The 18531-nt window shown below is 50.2% G+C and overlaps 1 protein-coding gene across 1 annotated transcript in view; it reads right to left on the reverse strand.

The window, feature by feature from the left end:
• LOC102937321 (deleted in malignant brain tumors 1 protein) overlaps nt 1-18531 on the reverse strand; it is an 86553-nt gene that overhangs the window by 4639 nt on the left and 63383 nt on the right. The window contains exons 14-17 of the mRNA XM_043534838.1: nt 13474-13803; nt 4363-4692; nt 3548-3877; nt 1136-1249 (exon numbers count right to left, since the gene is read on the reverse strand). Of these exons, the coding sequence (XP_043390773.1) occupies nt 1136-1249; nt 3548-3877; nt 4363-4692; nt 13474-13803 (1104 nt within the window). The remainder of the gene's footprint in view (nt 1-1135; nt 1250-3547; nt 3878-4362; nt 4693-13473; nt 13804-18531) is intronic.

Genomic DNA, 18531 nt, shown 5'->3' on the forward strand with positions numbered 1-18531 from the left:
GGCCAAGGGATTTGGAGTGTGGGAGGGGGCTCAGGGCTGGGGTAGCGGGTTGAGGTGTGGGAGGGTGTGTGGGGTCAGGGAGGGAGTTAGGGTGCAGGAGGGGGTTCTGACCTAGGGCAGGGGGTTGGGGTGAGGGTGCGGGCTCTGGGAGGGAGTTAGGGTGCAGGAAGGGGTTCTGACCTAGGGCAGGGGGTTGGCGTGAGGGTGCGGGCTCTGGGAGGGAGTTAGGGTGCAGGAAGGGGTTCTGAGTTAGGGCAGGGGTTTGGGGTGAGGGTGTGGGCTCTGGGAGGGAGTTAGGGTGCAGGAGAGGGTTCTGACCTGGGGCAGGGGGTTCGGGGTGCAGGCTCCGGCCAGGCAGCACTTACCTCAGGCAGCTCCCAGTCGGCAGCACAGTGGGCTTAAGGCAGGCTCCCTGCCTATCCTGGCTCCACGCTGCTCCTGGAAGCGGCCGGCATGTCCGGCCCCGAGGCAGAAGCGCAGCCACCAGGCGGCTCTGCATGGTGCGTTCTGCCTGCCCTAGCAGGCACTGCCCCCACATCTCCCATAGACCTTGGTTCCTGGCCAATGAGAGCTGCGGAGCCAGCATTGGGGGCAGGGGCAGCATGCGGAGTTTCCCTGGTCACCCCTGCACCTAGGGATCGCACGGACATGGCGGCCACTTCCGGGGAGCTGCGCAGATCCAGGGCAGGGAGGGAGCCTGCCTTAGCCCTGCTGCGCCACCGACCGGACTTTTAACGGCCCAGTCAGTGTGCTGACCCGAGCCACCAGGGTCCCTTTTCGACTGGGCGTTCCAGTCAGAAAACGGATGCCTGGCAACCCTAGCCCACCCTCCCCCCAAGCCAGCATGCCAGGGCACCTTGTGAATGGGACCCCACTGCCAGGGCAGGGCTGTAGGGATGGGGCACCCGCAGGCCAGGACTGCGGGCCTGGGCATGGCAGTCAGAGCAGAGATCCCAGTAGCTGTGAGAGCAGAAGGTTCCCATGCAGGGAGGCAGCACAGGGCATGGACAGGGCATTGGCCTGCAGCTAAGGGATACTGGGCTCCAGCTGGGGTTGGATTCCTGGGTCAGGACAGCAGGGCAACCCTTGTCCCAGCCCCCCCTTTCTCTCCCCTGCAGGGGTCCAGGGCTCTTACCCAGGGGGTTCCCAGCGGCTCTGTCCCGACGCCTCCTCCAGCAGAGCAGGGCCCCACAGATCAGCACCATGAGGGCACCCAGGCCGAGGAGCACAGAGCAGAATAGCCCAGGGCCTAGGGAGAGAGCCAGGCAATGAGCTGTGCCTCGTCTCTGCCCCACAGCCCCTGAGTCCGACTCCCTCCACACGCGCAGGCCCCTGCCAAGGCTGCCTCCCTCCCCTGCCCCATAACCTGCCTGGGCCCGACTCTGTCCCCCATGCACAGTAGGGTGCCCATACATCCCGTTATGGCCAGGACAGTCCCTTTCTTAAGCCCTGTCCCAGCCATTCCGACTTTTTTGGCAAAAGTGGGCATATGTCAAAAAGTGGGGTGCAGAGGAACATTGCGGGGGCAGGCAGCGATGCCAGCCCCGTGCAGAGAGAGAGGCAGGGGTCAGGTGGGGGGCAGGCAGGGCTCAAGCGAGCAGCAACGCCAGCCCCAGCCTGGTATGAGGGGGCAGGCAGGACTCGGGTGAGCGGCTCGGACCAGCCCCACATGGTTGGGGAGGAGGGCTTGGTCTATCCCCATGTGGTGTTCTGTTTTCCCTTTGGGAAATATGGTCACCCTACCCCACAGGCCCCCCCAACAGCCAGAGGCAGATTAAGGTTTCCTGGGGCCCCTCCCTAACTCTTCTGCCTGCAACCCCGCCCACGGCCCCATCCCGTTCTGCCCCTTCCCCCACAGCCCTGCACCTCTTGCACCCACTGTCCTGACCCACTCCACCCCCTGCACTGCGGCCCCCACAATACATTTACTCCTCTCGGCCCCTCCCAACTTCAGCCCCAAGGCCGGAGAAGCTCTGTCCCCGCTGACACAGGCCCGGGGCCGCAGCGGGGAGAGGGCGCGCTCCTCCAGGCCCGGGGCTGCAGCGGTTGCCAACTTCCTACTAGCACAAAACTGAACACCCTTGCCCCCCCCCGCCCCGCTCCTCCTCTGAGGCCCTGCCCATGCCCCACCCCTTCTCTGAGGCCCCCTGCCCTCTCCCTCCATTCCTCCCCCACCCCATCGCTCGCTCTCCCCACCCTCACTCACTCATTTTCACCGGGCTGGCTCAGGGCTGGGGCAGGGAGTTGGGGCATGGCGGGGGAGAGCGAGGGCTCTGGCTGGGGGTGCAGGCTCTGGGATGGGGCTAGGGATGCGGGGTTTGGGGTGCAGAAGAGGGCTCTGGGCTTGGGCGCAGGGGTTCAGATGGCTCTGGGTTGGGGCAGGGCGTTGGGGTACAGGGGGTGTGAGGGCTCTGGCTGGGGGTGCAGACTCTACGGTGAAGCTGGGGATGAGGGGTTTGGGGTGTAGGAGGGTGCTCCGGGCTGGGACTGAGGGGTCTGGAGGGTGGGAGGGGGATCAGGGCTGGGGCAGGGAGTTGGGGCACAGCAGGGGAGAGTGAGGGCTCCGGCTGGGGGTGCGGGCTCTGGCGTGGGGCTGTGGATGAGGGGTTTGGGGTGTAGGAGGGTGCGCTCAGCTGGGATCAAGGGGTTCAGAGGGCAGGAGGGGGATCAGGGCTGGAGCTGGGGCAGGGGATTGGGGCCTGGGAGGGAGTCAGGGGTGCAGGCTCCAGGCAGCACTTACCTCAAGCTGCTCCTGGAAGCAGCGACATGTCCCCACTTTGGCTCCTACGTGGTGGCGCGGCCAGGAGGCTCTGCATGCTGCCTGGTCCACAGGCACTGCTCCCATTGCCCGTGGTTCCTGGCCAATGGGAGCTGCAGAGGCAGTGCTTGGGGCGGGGGTAGCATGTGGAGCTCCCTGGATGCCCAAAGTGTAGGATCCAGAGAGGGGACATGCCAGCTGCTTTCCGGGAGCTGCACGGAGCCTGCCAGCCCTGCTGCACAGCGCTGCCAATCGGACAGTCAATGGCACGGTCAGCAGTGCTGACCATAGCCACCAGGATCCCTTTTGGGCCAGATGTTCTAGTCAAAAACTGGGGGTGCAGGGACCATTCCCAGCCCAAGGAGTGGGCGGGGGGGATGGGTTAGAGAGAGGGTTGGGGGCACTAGCTCCCAGAGGCCTCTCCCCAGCTGCTCCCACAGGCCCTGTCCCTTAGTCTCCTCTCCCAGACCCCACAGGCTCTCTGCCCCCCAGATCTGTGCTCTGGGTTTGCCTGCAGGGGTTGCAGCCTCCAGCACCGGAGCCAGGGCTGGCAGAAGAGGGAGCCCCATGGCAGAGGAGGCTGCTCAGAGACCCAGGAGTGGTGCCCCAGGCTGAGCAGGGCTGTCGGAACCTCTGGGACAGCCAGTATCCTCGGTGTGGTGAGCAGGAGCCCTGGCGCTGCCCCCCTGGAGCCCAGCCACCCCCTGGCATGGCCAGGGTGTCACTCCCGCCCACCCCATGTCTGCAGGAACATGGGCATGGCTACGGCGCACAGCGCCGGTCACTCACCGGCCTGCCCAGCACACACCACGCTGGCCTCGGAGCCACGGCCACACAGCCCGGGACCCAGCCGGCTCAGCTGGCACTCAGTGATGAGAGACTCCTGGCCCAAGCAGCTCACGCCCTCCAGCCAGACGTCGCCGGCCCCGTGACCGAACTGAGCAACACCCGGGGCCGACAGCGCCGTGCCGCAGCCCAGCTGCTTGCAAACCACCCCCGCCTCCGGCAGGCCCCAGCCGGCGTCACACACGGCACCCCAGGTGTCGTTAATCAGCACCTCCACTCGCCCGGAGCAGGAGCTTGGGCCACTTGTCAGCCGCAGCCTCAGCTGTCCCTGATCTGAAACACAAAGTATGAGAGGGTGTTCCCTGCTGCCAGACGCCTGAATACCCGACACCACACGCGGATGGGGGTGTGTGTCTGCACAGAGCAGAGAGGAGCATTTCTATATCACCCCACCTGTGTGTGCGCACACGCACTCACAGACAGACACACACACTGCACCCCCCCCATGCAATGCCACACAAGCAGACACACATACAATCCCATGCATAACCCTTATACGTCCCTAGGCACACCCACACATTGCCTCAAACACACAAACTGCCACATGCACACACGCACTGATGCGCATGTATGCAAATATTCATAGACTGTCCCATGCACACCCCTTCACACACACACCTGCACAAACACTGCCACAAACAGGTACAGAGATGCACACACACACCACCACATGTAGGTTGACTTCCAGGGGTTAGCACCCTCTGCAGAGCCTGCACCCCACTTCCAGCAGCACAAGCTCCTACCACCCTGGGTGTTACCTGAGCACACAACACTGGCATCTTCTCCGGGGTTACAGCCATGCTCTCCCCAAGGCTTAGCCTTGCATTCGGTGAGGGCAGCTTCTGCCCCTGTGCACTGAACCTCATCCAGCCACATACGGTCAGATCCTTGCCCAAAGTGAGCCCCATGTGGCGCTGATAACGCTGTCCCACAGCCCAGCTGCCTGCACACGACTTCAGCCTCGAACAAGCCCCAGCCGTCATCACACACAGTTCCCCACTGCTGGTTATGAAGCACCTCCACTCTCCCAGCGCAGCGACTCGGGCCGTTCACCAGTCGGAGCGAAGCCACTTCTGAAACGCCTGAGCCTGCAAACACCCAAGGGAATAAAGACTTAGGGAGGTTCCTGTGCATCTGATCTGTAGTGACACAGGGAACGTAGCGCCTTGAGACACAGGAGTGCCTGGAGAGGCAGACTCTGCAAATTGAGAGCAAGGAAACTGCCAGCTGTTGCTTGTCTCTACTGTGTTCAGGGAAACAGAACTTTGTAAATAAACCAGATCACACCAGAGAAACACCTGACTTGTGTAATCAATTTCTCCTCTTCCCAGAAACACCCGTCAAGGCCCCACTATGGCTAATGCAATAAATAGGCAACACTCCTCATTTAGGAAGAGCAGAGGGGGGGATGGCACCCTGACTTGCTTTACAGTTAGCGAGCGCTCAGCAGTGTGGGACGTGGAAAGTGTAGGGAATACTGTTCCCATGGAGACATGGCAATAGGGCAGGGTTGCCAACTTTCTAATCGCACAAGACTGAACTGCCATGAAATAATTCCTAGCGCAGATGGTTTAGAAAAATGTCCAATCTTGATTCAAAAATTGCCAGCAATAGAGAATCCACCACAACCCTTGGAAAATTGTTCTAATGCTTAATTACTCTCACATATGCCTTATTTCCAGTCTGAATTTGTCCAGCTTCAACTTCCAGCCATTGGATTGTACTATACCCTTCTCAGCTGGACAGTTTGTTCCCTATATCGTGTGATACAGGAGGGCCAGGGAGAGAGGGAGTGCTAGACATATAAGCTCAAGGCTAATTAAGGCGTGGTTCCCTGTAGACTAGAGAAGGTGGCTGCAGGTTAATTGGAGCACCTGCAGTCAATTAAGGCCCTTTTAGGAACCTAATAAAACCCCCTGCGTCAGGCAGATAAAGGAGGAAAGAAGAAGGACTGGAGCTTGGAGGTGTGTTGAGAGAGCTGGAAGACCTGAGAATTGGAGTAAGGGAGACCCTGCCCAGCAGGACAGGGAGACTCCCTCCCCCCCAGCATCTAAGGACTGAGGGTAACCCCCATCTAAGGGAGATGAGGGTAAGAAACCCACAGTGGTTGAAAGGGGCTGGGACTCAGAGCAAGGAGCAAACCCAGACCCCTTCCCCGCTTCCCTCCTCTACCACCTTCCCAGGGCTAGTAGTGGGGGCCCTCAGCACCCAAGAGCAGGGGCAAAGGGTAGTATCTTAGCTCCCCACCAAGAAAATCACAGGACCCACCAAATTAAAATCTGCCATCTTGCCACAATAGGTACTTACAGACTGTGATCAAGTCACCTGTGATGGTGGTGAGGGAACTCCATCCAGTGTGGGGTGAGTGCACCCCATCCTCTGAACTACCCTCTGCCTCACGTTAGTGAGGCCAAATGGCTAGAGTTGATATGATTGGCTCTGTCTCCAGGACTGTATGGCCTAGTGGTCAGAGTCAATTTGGCTACCCTTGTCCTCAGGGGTAGAGGACCTAACGGTAAGGGTTGATACGGATGCCCTCTCCCTCAGGGCTGTGTGGCCCAATGGCCAGAATCAGCAGAGTTGCCCTTATCCACAGGGGCCTAAGGCTTTGCAGCCAGAGCCAATGGGCTGCCACCTGAGAGGAAGAGGTGGCTGGAGTAGGGGGACTCGGGCCCACCAGGCTCCACTGAGTCCCAGTCTAGGGCCCTAACAGTGGTGGAGCATTCTGCCACTGAGTCAGCGGGGCTCCAACTGAAACATGCCAACTTCCCACAGGAATATAGCTAGTCCCTGCCCTGGGCCACTTCCTACCAGCCTTCCTAGTGACTTGATGTTCAGGCAGCAAGAACTGGCCAGGCCCCCTGCTCCTACACAAGTCAGAGATACAGTGGAGTCTTCGGGCAGGTCGACACTAAAAACTTGCAGCTGCACTGCTGTGGTGCTTCTAATGAGGATGCTCTAAGCCAGGGGTTTTCCACCTTTTTTCATTTGTGGACCCTGAAAAAATTTCGAATGGAGGTGGGGACTCCTTTGGAAATCTCAGACATAGACTGTGGACCATCAAGCATTCATGGATCACAGGCTGAAAACCTTTTGTTGACCCCTTAGGCATAGTCTGCAAACACCCAGGGCCAGCGGACCACAGACTGAAAACCACCGCTCTCAGCCGAGGGACGAGCTCTCTGTTCGGTTTACTGTCAGTCCCCGGGCGATGCTCTGGAACTGCTCCCTACGAAGCCAGGCAGGACTCTGGTGAAGTCTCCTATCTGTGAGCAGACTGTCTGCAGGGCAAAAAGCTCACACAGCTTCCACCTTCCTGGGTCTGACGTCGGAGCATTCAGCATCCTCTGCCCTTCCGTGCACTTCCCACAGCAAGTCTGCCCAGGCAGGGTCCTGGGGAAGCCAGAGGGTCCTGCACCCCAACTTTGCAGTCAGACGTGACTCTTAGCCAGCCAGTATAACAGAGGTTTATTAGATGACAGGAACATGGTCTAAAACAGAGCTTGTAGGTACAGGGAACAGGACCCCTCAGCTGGGCCCATTTTGCGGGGGGGAGGGCAGTGAGCCAGACAACCCTGTCTGCACTTCACTCCATGTCCCCAGCCAGTCCCAAACTGACTCACCTGCCAGCCCCTTCTCCTCTGGGCTTTGTCCCTGTCCCGGGCCAGGAGGTCACCTGATTCCTTTTTTTTTTTTCCAACACTTTAGCTCTCATCTTGCAGGGGGGAAGGGCCAGGCCATCAGTTGCCAGAAACAGGGTGTCAGCCATTCTCTGTGTCCAGACCCCTGCACACACCTGCCCTCTAGGGCTCTGCAACGATCATACACCCTTATCCCACCACCTAGATACTTAAGAACTGCATAGGGGAAACTGAGGCACCCCCACAATATTCAGAGAAAACATTAAGAACATTCCCATTTTGTCACATTTACTAACTCCATCTCCATGAGAGGCAGTAGCTATGTCCACGGGAGATGCTCTCCTGCCAACATAGCACTTTCTACATGGGGAGCTGAGGTCTGTAGAGCTACGTCACTCAGGGGTGAGGATTTTTCACAGCCCTGAGCAACGTAGTTATACCGAAGTAATTGTGTCGCGTAACCCTGGCCTTGTCTCAGTGGCCTGAGGACAGCATTCCAGCAGGTGGAGGAAAAGAGGAGCCGGAAGGGAGCGTGGCAGACACGAGATGCCAGGAGAGAGGAGAATGGAATGCCCGTGCAGGAAGGACAGAAGGTGCAGCAGCGGCTACATGACTGGAAAAAGCCTAGAAAACAATCCCAAACGTACTCCTTTTTGGAGGGGACTTTACATGGTCATTAACAGCTGAACAACCTTATCCTTGCTGATACCAAAAGCAAGAGCATGCAGCTTACCTCGGCACACTGCCATCTTCTACAGACAGCCTGTCCACAACACTGATACTCTTCTACAGACAGCCTGTCTACCACAGATAGGCCTCACCGAGAGGGCATGAGCCCTGAACTCACTGATAATCTAGGTCCAGCTATGAATGATGTCTCCATGAGCGAATACAGGACTCGAGCAGGCAGAGTGACAAGGAAACATGTGTGGATGGCAGAGTACCTGGGTTCCTAGGAGTTATTGTTTTAAATTCTCATTTAACTGGCAGTAGGGAGGGGAAAGCTCTAGTGATCAGTGCAGACAGCACCAATACCAACAGATGGGGCTGATGCTGGATCTTTATCTGAGTCTTAAGTTACAGAGAATGACGCAGAAAAGGCGCAAAGAAGCCCAGACACAGCCAGAGAATCGCTGATCATGTGACCTTCTGAAACATGCTAAGAGCTTTGGGGTCAGGGTGAGCTGAGAGAGACTTTGAACTGTGAGCAACGAAACTCTCCCCCTTTGTTTGATTTCTGCTGTGTTCAGCGAGACGGGACTTTGTACATGCTTTGTACATAACCAGGGCTGCGTTGCAGAAATCCAGCAATGTTAATAACTGTCTCCCTCCTCTTACTTGATATTCCTCCACTTATACATCGCAGGATCATGTTTGCCCGCTTAGCTACAGCATCTTCAATCTCCCCTTCTATCAGAAACAACCCACTTGATCCCGAAAATTACCTAACTGCTCCGATCAAAAAGGAGTAACTATCATCCTATCATCATACTATCGCCTTTGCAAGGCGCCCGAGGTGGTGGTTAATTTTCCCAGATCAGTGGGTGGGGGCTTGAGCCGGTTCTGTTTTGCTTTGTTTCTTCTGTTTTGTATGGACCCTGACCCTTGCTGCCGGCTCCACCTGCCAGAAGGCTGCACATACTTAAATTCTGTAAGGAGTCTGACATTCTGATAAGAAACATTAACACTATGCAGAACCAACATAGCCCAGATCAAATGGATTAAAAAGTGGCTCTCAAAAATAATTGTAAATGGGGAATTGTCATCCCACAGGGGGTGTTTCTGGTGGGGGTCTCTCAGTGAGGTGGTCTTGATCCAGTGATATTCAATATCTTTATCAGTGATCTAGAAGAGCATATCAATTCCTTGTTGGTAAAGTCTGCAGGAGACACACAGACTAGTGGAGCGGTAAATAATGATGAGGCCAGGTCCTTTCTACACAGCAAACTGGGTCACTTTGTAAGATGGACTCATTTGAACAACATGTATTTAAGTACAGACAAGTGTGAGGTCACACACCTAGGAACAAAGGCCCATGTCTTCAAGGCTCCCTTTTGGGATATAGGCCAAAGAATGTAGGTCACATGTACAGTACAGGGGACTGTAATGTGGAAAGGAATGACTCCGCAAAGAATGTAGTGGTCATGGTAGAAACCAACTAAACATGAGCTCTCTGCTCGGTGCTGCAGCTAGGAGGGCCACCGCAATCCGAGAATGTATAAATTGGAGAATGATGTTGAGTAGGATCAGGAAAGTGATATCACCTCCATATACAGCATTAGTGAGAGCATTACTGGATATTGTATCCAGCTCTGGTGTCCACTCTTTAAACAGGATGGTGACCAACTGGAAACAGTTCAGAAAAGAGTACCAAGTAGGGTCTGAGTTCTGGAAAACCTGCATCACAATGAAAAACATAAGACGCTCTGTCTATTTAGTTTAATCAAGAGAAAGTTAAGAGGTGACTTGATTACACTCTCTCAGTACCTTTCGGGGGATGAGATTTTAGGCACAGAGGGCTCTCGAATCCAGCAGACAAAAACAGAATGAGATCCAGTGACTGACGCTAGATATATTCAGAAATATCAGGGCATTGATACCAGTGAGTTTAATTAATTACTGGAACAATGTATCTAGGGACATGTAAGATCCTCTGGCACTTTAAGTCTTTACAGGAAGAAGAAGACTGGGCGTCTTTCTTAAAAATCTGTGGTAACTCAAAAGTTCCAGAGCAGTAGCCGTGTTAATCTGTATCTGTGAAAACAACAAGGAGTCCTTGTGGCACCTTAGAGACTAACGAATTTATCTGGGCATAAGCTTTCGTGGGCTAAAACCCATTTCATCAGATGCCTGAAGTGAAAAATACAGTAAGCAGAATATATATTCTAGCACATGAAAAGATGGGAGTTGTCTTACCAAGTGGGGGTCAGTTCTAACAAGCCAATTCAATTAAGGTGGAAGTGGCCTAGTCTCAACAGTTGACAAGAAGGGGCGAATATCAAGGGAGGGAAAATTACTTTTGTAGTGCTAACAAGGCCAATGTAATCAAGGTGGCCCATTTCCAACAGCTGACAAGAAGGTGTGAGTATCAGCAGAGGGAAAATTACTTTTTGTAGTGACCCATCCACTCCCAGTCTTTATTCAGGCCTAATTTGATGGTATCCAGTTTGCAAATTAATTCCAGTTCTTCAATTTCTCGTTGGAGTTTGTTTTTGAAGTTTTTTTTGAAAAATTGCCACTTTTAATCTGTTATTGAGTGTCCAGGGAGATTGAAGTGTTCTCCGATTGGTTTTTGAATGTTACAATTTTTGATGTCTGATTTGTGCCCATTTATTCTTTTGCATAGAGACTGTCTGGTCTGGCCAATGTACTTCGCAGAGGGGCATTGCTGGTACATGATGGCATATATCACATTGGTAGATGTGCAGGTGAACGAGCCCCTGATGGTATGGCTGATGTGGTTAGGTCCTATGATGGTGTCCCTTGAATAACTATGCAGACAGAGTTGGCAACGGGGTTTGTTGCAGGGATTGATTCCTGGGTTAGTGTTTTTGTTGTGTGGTGTGTAGCTGCTGGTGAGTATTTGCTTCAGGTTGGGGGGCTGTTTGTAAGCGAGGACTGGCCTGTCTCCCAAGGTCTGTGAAAGTGAGGGATCATCCTTCAGGATAGGTTGGGTTGTGTGCTTGGCTCGAGAGATTCTCTCACCATGTTTTGCCAATGGCCTGACTCAATGCTCAAAACGCTCCCTTCCAGCCTTAAACTCTGTTAGTCTGAACAGGCTCCACCCACCGAGACTGCATGAGAATGGGAGAACAGGATCTCTCCTCACCACTGAAATGAAGCCACCTCTTGGGTAGGGCCAGGCAGCTGAGAAATAGGACAGGGAAATATGGCCCAGCTGTTTAAAACAGGAAGTGAGGAAGCAGCCTAAGCCCAATCATAGCTCCCGGAGAACATTCGGGATTAATTAGCTAAGATGCAAATTGGCCACAACAATGGGCGATACCAGACCTACTCTGGACAAAGTGACCCTCGTTTCTAGTCCACGTAATTGGCTACGGGCTCAATTTGACACCATATCCAGCCAGTGAGGCCTGTGATTACACAGTGCCCCATTGTGCCATAGCAGGGCAGGGGATCATAGGTTCATTGACTCCAAGGCTAGAACGTACCTTTGTGATCATGTAGTCTGATCTCCAGTACAGGGCAGAGAACTTCTCCCTAAATAATTCCTAGAGCAGAGCTTTTACAGAAACATCCATTCTTGACTCAACAATTGCCAGCGATGGAGAATCCACCACAACCCATGGTAAATTGTCAGTAGTTAATTACCCTCATTATTCTAAATGTATGCTTCATTTCCACTCTGAATTTGTCTAGCTTCAGCTTCCAGCCACTGGATCTTGTTCTACCTTTCTCTGCTAGACTGAAGAGCCCATTATTAAATATTTGTTCCCTGGGTTGATTTTTGTGGACTGTGATCAAGTCACCTCTTACCCTTCTTTGTTAATAGACTGAGCTCCTTGAGCCAATTACTGTAAGGCAGGTTTTCTTATCCTTTAATCATTCTTATGGCTCTTCTACCACCCTCTCCAATTTATCAACATCCTTCCTGGATTGTGGGCACCAGAACTGAATACAGTATTCCTGCAATGGCCACAGCAGTGCCAAATATAGGCAAAATATCCTCTCTACTCCTGCTCATGATTCCTTTCTTAATACATCCCAGGATTGCATAGCCCTTTTGACCACAGAGTCTCAGTGAGAGCTCATGCCCAGCTGATTGTCCACCACGACCTGGAAATCTGTTTCTGATCCACTGTTTCTCAGGATATAATCCCCCACCATGTAAACATGATCTGCATTCTTTGTTGCCAGATGTAGATATTTACATTTAGCCATGTCAAAATGCACATTGTTTGCTTGCACCTAGCTTACCATGTTATCCAGATCACTCTGAATCAGTGACCTGTCCTCCCCCAATTTTTGTATCATCTGCAAACTTTAACAGCTATGATTTTATATTTTTTCCAAGTCATTGATAAAAATGTTAAATAACATAGACCAAAGAACCACTCCCTGCCATGTTAATTTTATACTGTTCTAGCTTTTCAATCAAAATGTTTTGCGGTACCTTACAGAAGTCTAAGTCTATTTCATCCACACTATTACCTTTATCAACCAAACTGGTAATCTCATCAAAAAAAGATATCAAGTTAGTTTGACAAGATCTATTTTCCATTAAACCCACGTTCACTTCCATCAATTACATTACCCTCCTTTAAATCTTTATTGTTCTACTCCCATATCAGTCCCTCCATTGTCTTGCCTGGGATTGATGTCAGGCTGACAGGCCTGTAATTAGCCGAGTTATCCCTTTTACCCTTTTAAAAAAATGGAATAACATTAGCTTTCTTCCAGGCTGCTGGAGCTTTCCTAGCTCTCAAAGACTTATTGAAAATAAATATTAATGGTCCAGCATGCTCCTTCCTCGGCTGTTTTAAAATCCTTGGATGCAAATTACCTGGACTTGCTGATTTTAAACTACCTAACTTACATAGCTTCTATTTTAACATCCTCCTGATAGAATAGTGGAATGTTTGTGACTGGGAATGGAAACTTATATAAATATGTTTCCTAGTAGGCCAAGATTTTTAAAATGCATTATTTGCCAGGATTAAAAAAAGAACTCGAGAAATGCCTGGAGAATAGTTCCATCCGTGGCTATTAGCCAGGATGGGGAGGGATGCAACACCATGCTCGGAGTGTCCCTAGCCTCTTTGCCAGAAGCTGGGAACGGGCAACAGGGGATGGATCACTTGATGATTGCCTGTTCTGTTCATTCCCTCTGAAGCACCTGGCCTTGGCCACTGTCAGAAGCCCCACACTTCATAAAGGGACCCAGTGTTTCTACTGGCCCTGAGTGGCTGGAGGCTCCATTCGACCCCAAATCCCACAAATGGGATCTATAGTTACCCAGCACCCCATTGTGCTGTAATGGGGCAGGGGATCAGAGCGATCAGTGACGGGGAGGGTCTCTCACTGAGGCACACGTACCGCTCCCTGCAGCGCAGGCCCTGAATGCTGTGCTGGGGCACTGGGCTCAGCACTGACAGCGAGGGGAGAGCGCCCCCTCCAGTCCCTGCAGAACTCTGCACACCGCTGCACTGGGTCATGCAGGTTAGTAGTGACTGCCAGGGGTGAGCAACCCCTATGGATGAGAGTTACCTGAGCACACAGCACTGGCATCTTCTCCATGGTGACAGTTATTGTCTCCCCAAGGCCGAGACCTGCAATCGGAGAGGGCAGCTTCTGTCCCTGTGCAGTGAACATCATCCAGCCAGATACGGTCAGAGCCTCGCCCAAACTGAGCTCTTCCAGGGGCTGATAACGCCGTCCCACAGCCCAGCTGCCTGCACACGACTCTGGCCTCAGTTAAATCCCAGTTGTCATCACACACGGTTCCCCACAGCTGGTTGTGAAACACCTCGACTCTCCCAGAGCAGTTACTTGGACCATTCACCAGTCGGAGCGGAGTCTGCTCAGGAATGGCGGAGTCTGCAAATGTCCCAAGGAATAAACGTTCAGGGAGGTTCCTGATCACTAAGGATTTCCCTACACCCCCCATGAATTTCCCAACACGTGCCCCTGCTTCCCCCCCAGTTTTGTGAACTAGTTACGTGCAGTGTTGCCAATTTCGTAATTGTTTGGAAATTTGAATTGAAATTGAAACATTAATACACACTTTAAAAGCAAATACAGTGTATGATAAAATGTGTATCTGAAAAAAGTAAAATAGATTTGAAAAGTATGAACATAGACTAGCTTCCTTATACAGCTGTTGTTTTTTATGACAATGTCAGTGCATTCATTTCGGTGATGATGGCCAACCTAATAATTTCAAATTATGATTTGTAAGCAAAGTCAAAATAAGCTCTCCCTGAGAGCTAGTGATGAGCTAGGGGCTGGGGGGAAAGGTTTCAGGACCAGATTGCATTTACATTCACACCTAATCTACCTAGGTATCCAGCAAATACAGCTCTGTTGCCCAAGTGATAGATTTTGGCTGGGGTTGGGTTACAAATCACTTGAATGCGGGGGTAATGACATGTTGTTATTCATAGATATTTCTGTCAGAAGGGACCATTATGATCATCTAGTCTGACCTCCTGCACAACGCAGGCCACAGAATTTCACCCACCCACTCCTGCAAAAAATCTCTCACACCTATATCTGTGCTATTGAAGTCCTCAAATCGTAGTTTAAAGACTTCAAGGACTCCAGCAAGTGACCCATGTCCCATGCCCCATGTTACAGAGGAAGGCGAAAAACCTCCAGGGCCTCTTCCAATCTGCCCTGGAGGAAAATTCCTTCCCGACCCCAAATATGGCGATCAGCTAAACCCTGAGCATATGGGCAAGATTCATCAGCCAGATACTACAGAAAATTCTTTCCTGGGTAACTCGGATCTCACCCCATCAAATAGCCCATCACAGGCCATTGGGCCTATTTACCATGAATATTTAATTACCAAAACCATGTTATCCCATCATACCATCTCCTCCATAAACTTATCGAGTTTAATCTTAAAGCCAGATAGATTTTTGCCCCCACTGCTTCCTTTGGAAGGCTATTCCAAAACTTCACTCCTCTAATGGTTAAAAACCTTCGTCTAATTTCTAGTCTAAATTTCCTAGTGGCCAGTTTATATCCATTTGTTCTTGTGTCCACATTGGTACTGAGCTTAAATAATTCCTCTCCCTCTCCGGTATTTATCCCTCTGATATATTTATAGAGAGCAATCATATCTCCCCTCAACCTTCTTTTAGTTAGGCTAAACAAACCAAGCTCCCTAAGTCTCCTTTCATAAGACAGGTTTTCCATTCCTCGGATCATCCTAGTAGCCCTTCTCTGTACCTGTTCCAGTTTGAATTCATCCTTCTTAAACATGGGAGACCAGAACTGCACACAGTATTCCAGGTGAGGTCTCACCAGTGCCTTGTATAACGGTACTAACACCTCCTTATCCCTACTGGAAATACCTCGCCTGATGCATCCCAAGACCGCATTAACTTTTTTCACGGCCATATCACATTGGCGGCTCATAGTCATCCTATGATCAACCAATACTCCAAGGTCCTTTTCCTCCTCCGTTACTTCTAATTGATGCGTCCCTAGCTTATAACTAAAATTCTTGTTATTAATCTTGTTATTAATTATTCTTATTGTCTGAGTAAAGGGCAGTAGAATTGTACCTAGCCTGTGCTGATTGAGGGCATTAGGAGAGAGGGTGGGGACAGGTGTTTTGCTTGATGGTCTGCCTGAGTCACAAGTACTATTTGACCTGCCCCTCTCCACTGTTTAAAGACAGAGCTGATTAGGCTCCATAGAGAGTCTTTTGTTTTTTTAAGTGACCACTGCAGCTGAAATCACTGACAATCAGGTCTAAGTGCTTAGACCTGCTGTGGGACAGTGTTTCTGTGGAAGAGATGGCCCAGCCTGCACTAGCTGTGAGGTTCCCCCACTGAGAGCTCAAATCACTGAGAGCTGGGTGGAACCTCAAGAGACCAACTCGCAGAGGTCATAGTGGCTGGTGGTAGCAGAAGGTGATGGCACAGGTCCATTGGCAACAGAGCGATGGAGTGAACATGGCACAACCAACAACAGTGGCCAGAGTGAACAGTGAGCAGCTGGAGGAACAAGCAAGGTGCCTTCTTGCCCCCCCCACCTGGGAGGTGAACTCATGTGAAAGCACCTCTGAACTCTGAGTCTCCACTGACCAAGGACAACACTGGTAAGTGGGGTGTGATGAAGGGAAAAGTGAGGGGCACGTTACATAAACGTTTGTTGGACTATATTTTAGTGACTTTGCTCCAGAAGGCTAGATTTGTGACTGGGAATGGAAACTTATATAAATATGTTTCCTAGGAGGCCAAGATTTTTAAAATGCATTATTTGCCAAGGTTGTTATCTGACGTTGCTATCTTGAGAGATCATTATGTTGGGGAGTTTCTGTACTAAACATTTTTATTATTATAATTAATTTTTACATAAGGATGGCCATACTGGATCAGACCAATTGTCCATACAGCCCAATATCCTGTCTTCCGACAGTGGTCAAGGCCAGATGCTTGAGAGGGAATGAACAGAACAGGTAATCATCAAGTGATCCATCCCCTGTTGCCCATTCCCAGCTTCTGGCAAACAGTTGCATCCCTCCCCATCCTAGCTAATAGCCACTCATGGGCCTATTCTCCAAGAATTTTTCTAGTTCTTTTTTTAATCCTGGTTTTGGTCTTCACAGCATCCCCTGGCAAAGAGCTCTATGGGTTGACTATATGTTGTGTGAAGAAGTACTTCCTTTTGTTTTTTTAAAAACTATTGCCTATCAATTTCATTGGGTGACTGCTAGTTCTTGTGTTATGTGAAGGATTAAATAACATTTCCTTATTCACTTTCTTCACACCAGTCAAGATTTTATAGACCTCTATCATATCCCTCCCTAGTCATCTCTTTTCTAAGCTGAAAATTCCCAGTCATTTTAATCTCTCCTCCTGTTTCATACCCCTAATAATTTTAGTTGCCCATCTCTGTACCTTTTCCAATTCCAAAATATCTTTTTTCGGATTGGAGTGACCACTTCTGCACAGTATTCAAGGTGTGCACGTACCATGGATTTATATAGAGGCAATATGATATTTTCTGTCTTATTATCTATCCCTTTCTTAATGATTCCCAAAAAGAAAAGGAGTACTTGTGGCACCTTAGAGACTAACCAATTTATTTGAGCATAAGCTTTCGTGAGCTACAGCTCACTTCATCGGATGCATACTGTGGAAAGTAGCTCACGAAAGCTTATGCTCAAATAAATTGGTTAGTCCCTAAGGTGCCACAAGTACTCCTTTTCTTTTTGCGAATACAGACTAACACGGCTGTTACTCTGAAACCTGTCATTAATGATTCCCAACATTCTGTTTGCTTTTTTGACTGCCGCTGCACATTGAGTGGATATTTTCAGAGAACCATCCACAATGATTTCAAGATCTTTCTTGAGTGTTAACAGCTAATTCAGACTCCATCATTTTGTATGTATAGTTGCGATTATGTTTTCCAATCTGCATTACTTTGCATTTATCAACATTGAATTTCATCTGCCATTTTGTTGCCCAGTCACCCAGTTTTGTGAGATCCCTTTGTAACTCTTCACAGTCTGCTTTGGACTTAACTATCTTGAATAGTTTTGTATCATCTGCAAATTTTGCCACCTCACTGTTTACCCATTTTTCCAGATCATTTATGAATATGTTGAACAGTAATGGTCCCCATACCAATGACCCCTCAGGGATACCACTATATTTATCTCTCTCCATTCTGAAAACTGATAACTTATTCGTACCCTTTGTTTACCATCTTTTAACCAGTTACTGATCCATAAGAGGACTTCCCTCTTATCCCATGATGGCTTACTTTTCAAAAGTCAATTTAAATTAAATACATTTTTTTAAAAAGTTATATTTTGTTTTAGAAATCTAGAACTGTTATGTGTTTTGGTGTAATCTGCATTATCCTTACGTTAAATTTGCATTACCCTAACAAAACATTTAAGTTATGAATATCTCTTTTATATGTTGCAGGTCAAAGTGAAAATGAAAAGACAAAAAAAACCAACAATTTTTCCACTCAAAGGCCTCAAAAACTAACCAAGGTGAAGAACACATCAAGAACCAAGAATATATCAACGTGTCATCTGAAGGTTCAAGTGGTGCATCTACATCCAGCCAGCCCGAAGCACAAATACAGCTACCTACTGAAGAAACAGTGTCTCCGAAACCTAAAGGCAGTTCCTGATGTTTGTCGGTCAAAGTGCTCCCATTTAAGTTACAAAAGATGGCTACTGGTGCACCTCTTGCAAAAAAGCTTATGAAGAAGGAAAGCTTTCCAATGCTATAATTGGTAAAGATGGAGGACTTTGGTTTGTCAGATGGATCAGCAAAGCCAATGCTGACAAACTACGTGAAAAGGCTGCAAAACACCATGCCTCTGGAGTGCATCAACATGCAGAAAGCCTTATAAGCCCCCTTTCAAAGCCAATTTTAGAAGTACTTAATGAGGCTGTTAAGAATGCTGGAGACACAACGCAGTTCATGTGAACAAACATGGCTGTGGAATCCTACTTTCTATTTAAGCAAGAGATACCACACACTACAAACTGGAGGCCAATGTTAAGTGCATGGTCACTTGTTCATCCTGAAGTTGAACACTGTTTCCGAACAAGACCAGCAAATG

This window comes from Chelonia mydas, chromosome 23, assembly GCF_015237465.2.
Source record: "Chelonia mydas isolate rCheMyd1 chromosome 23, rCheMyd1.pri.v2, whole genome shotgun sequence".
NCBI lineage: Eukaryota > Metazoa > Chordata > Testudines > Cheloniidae > Chelonia > Chelonia mydas.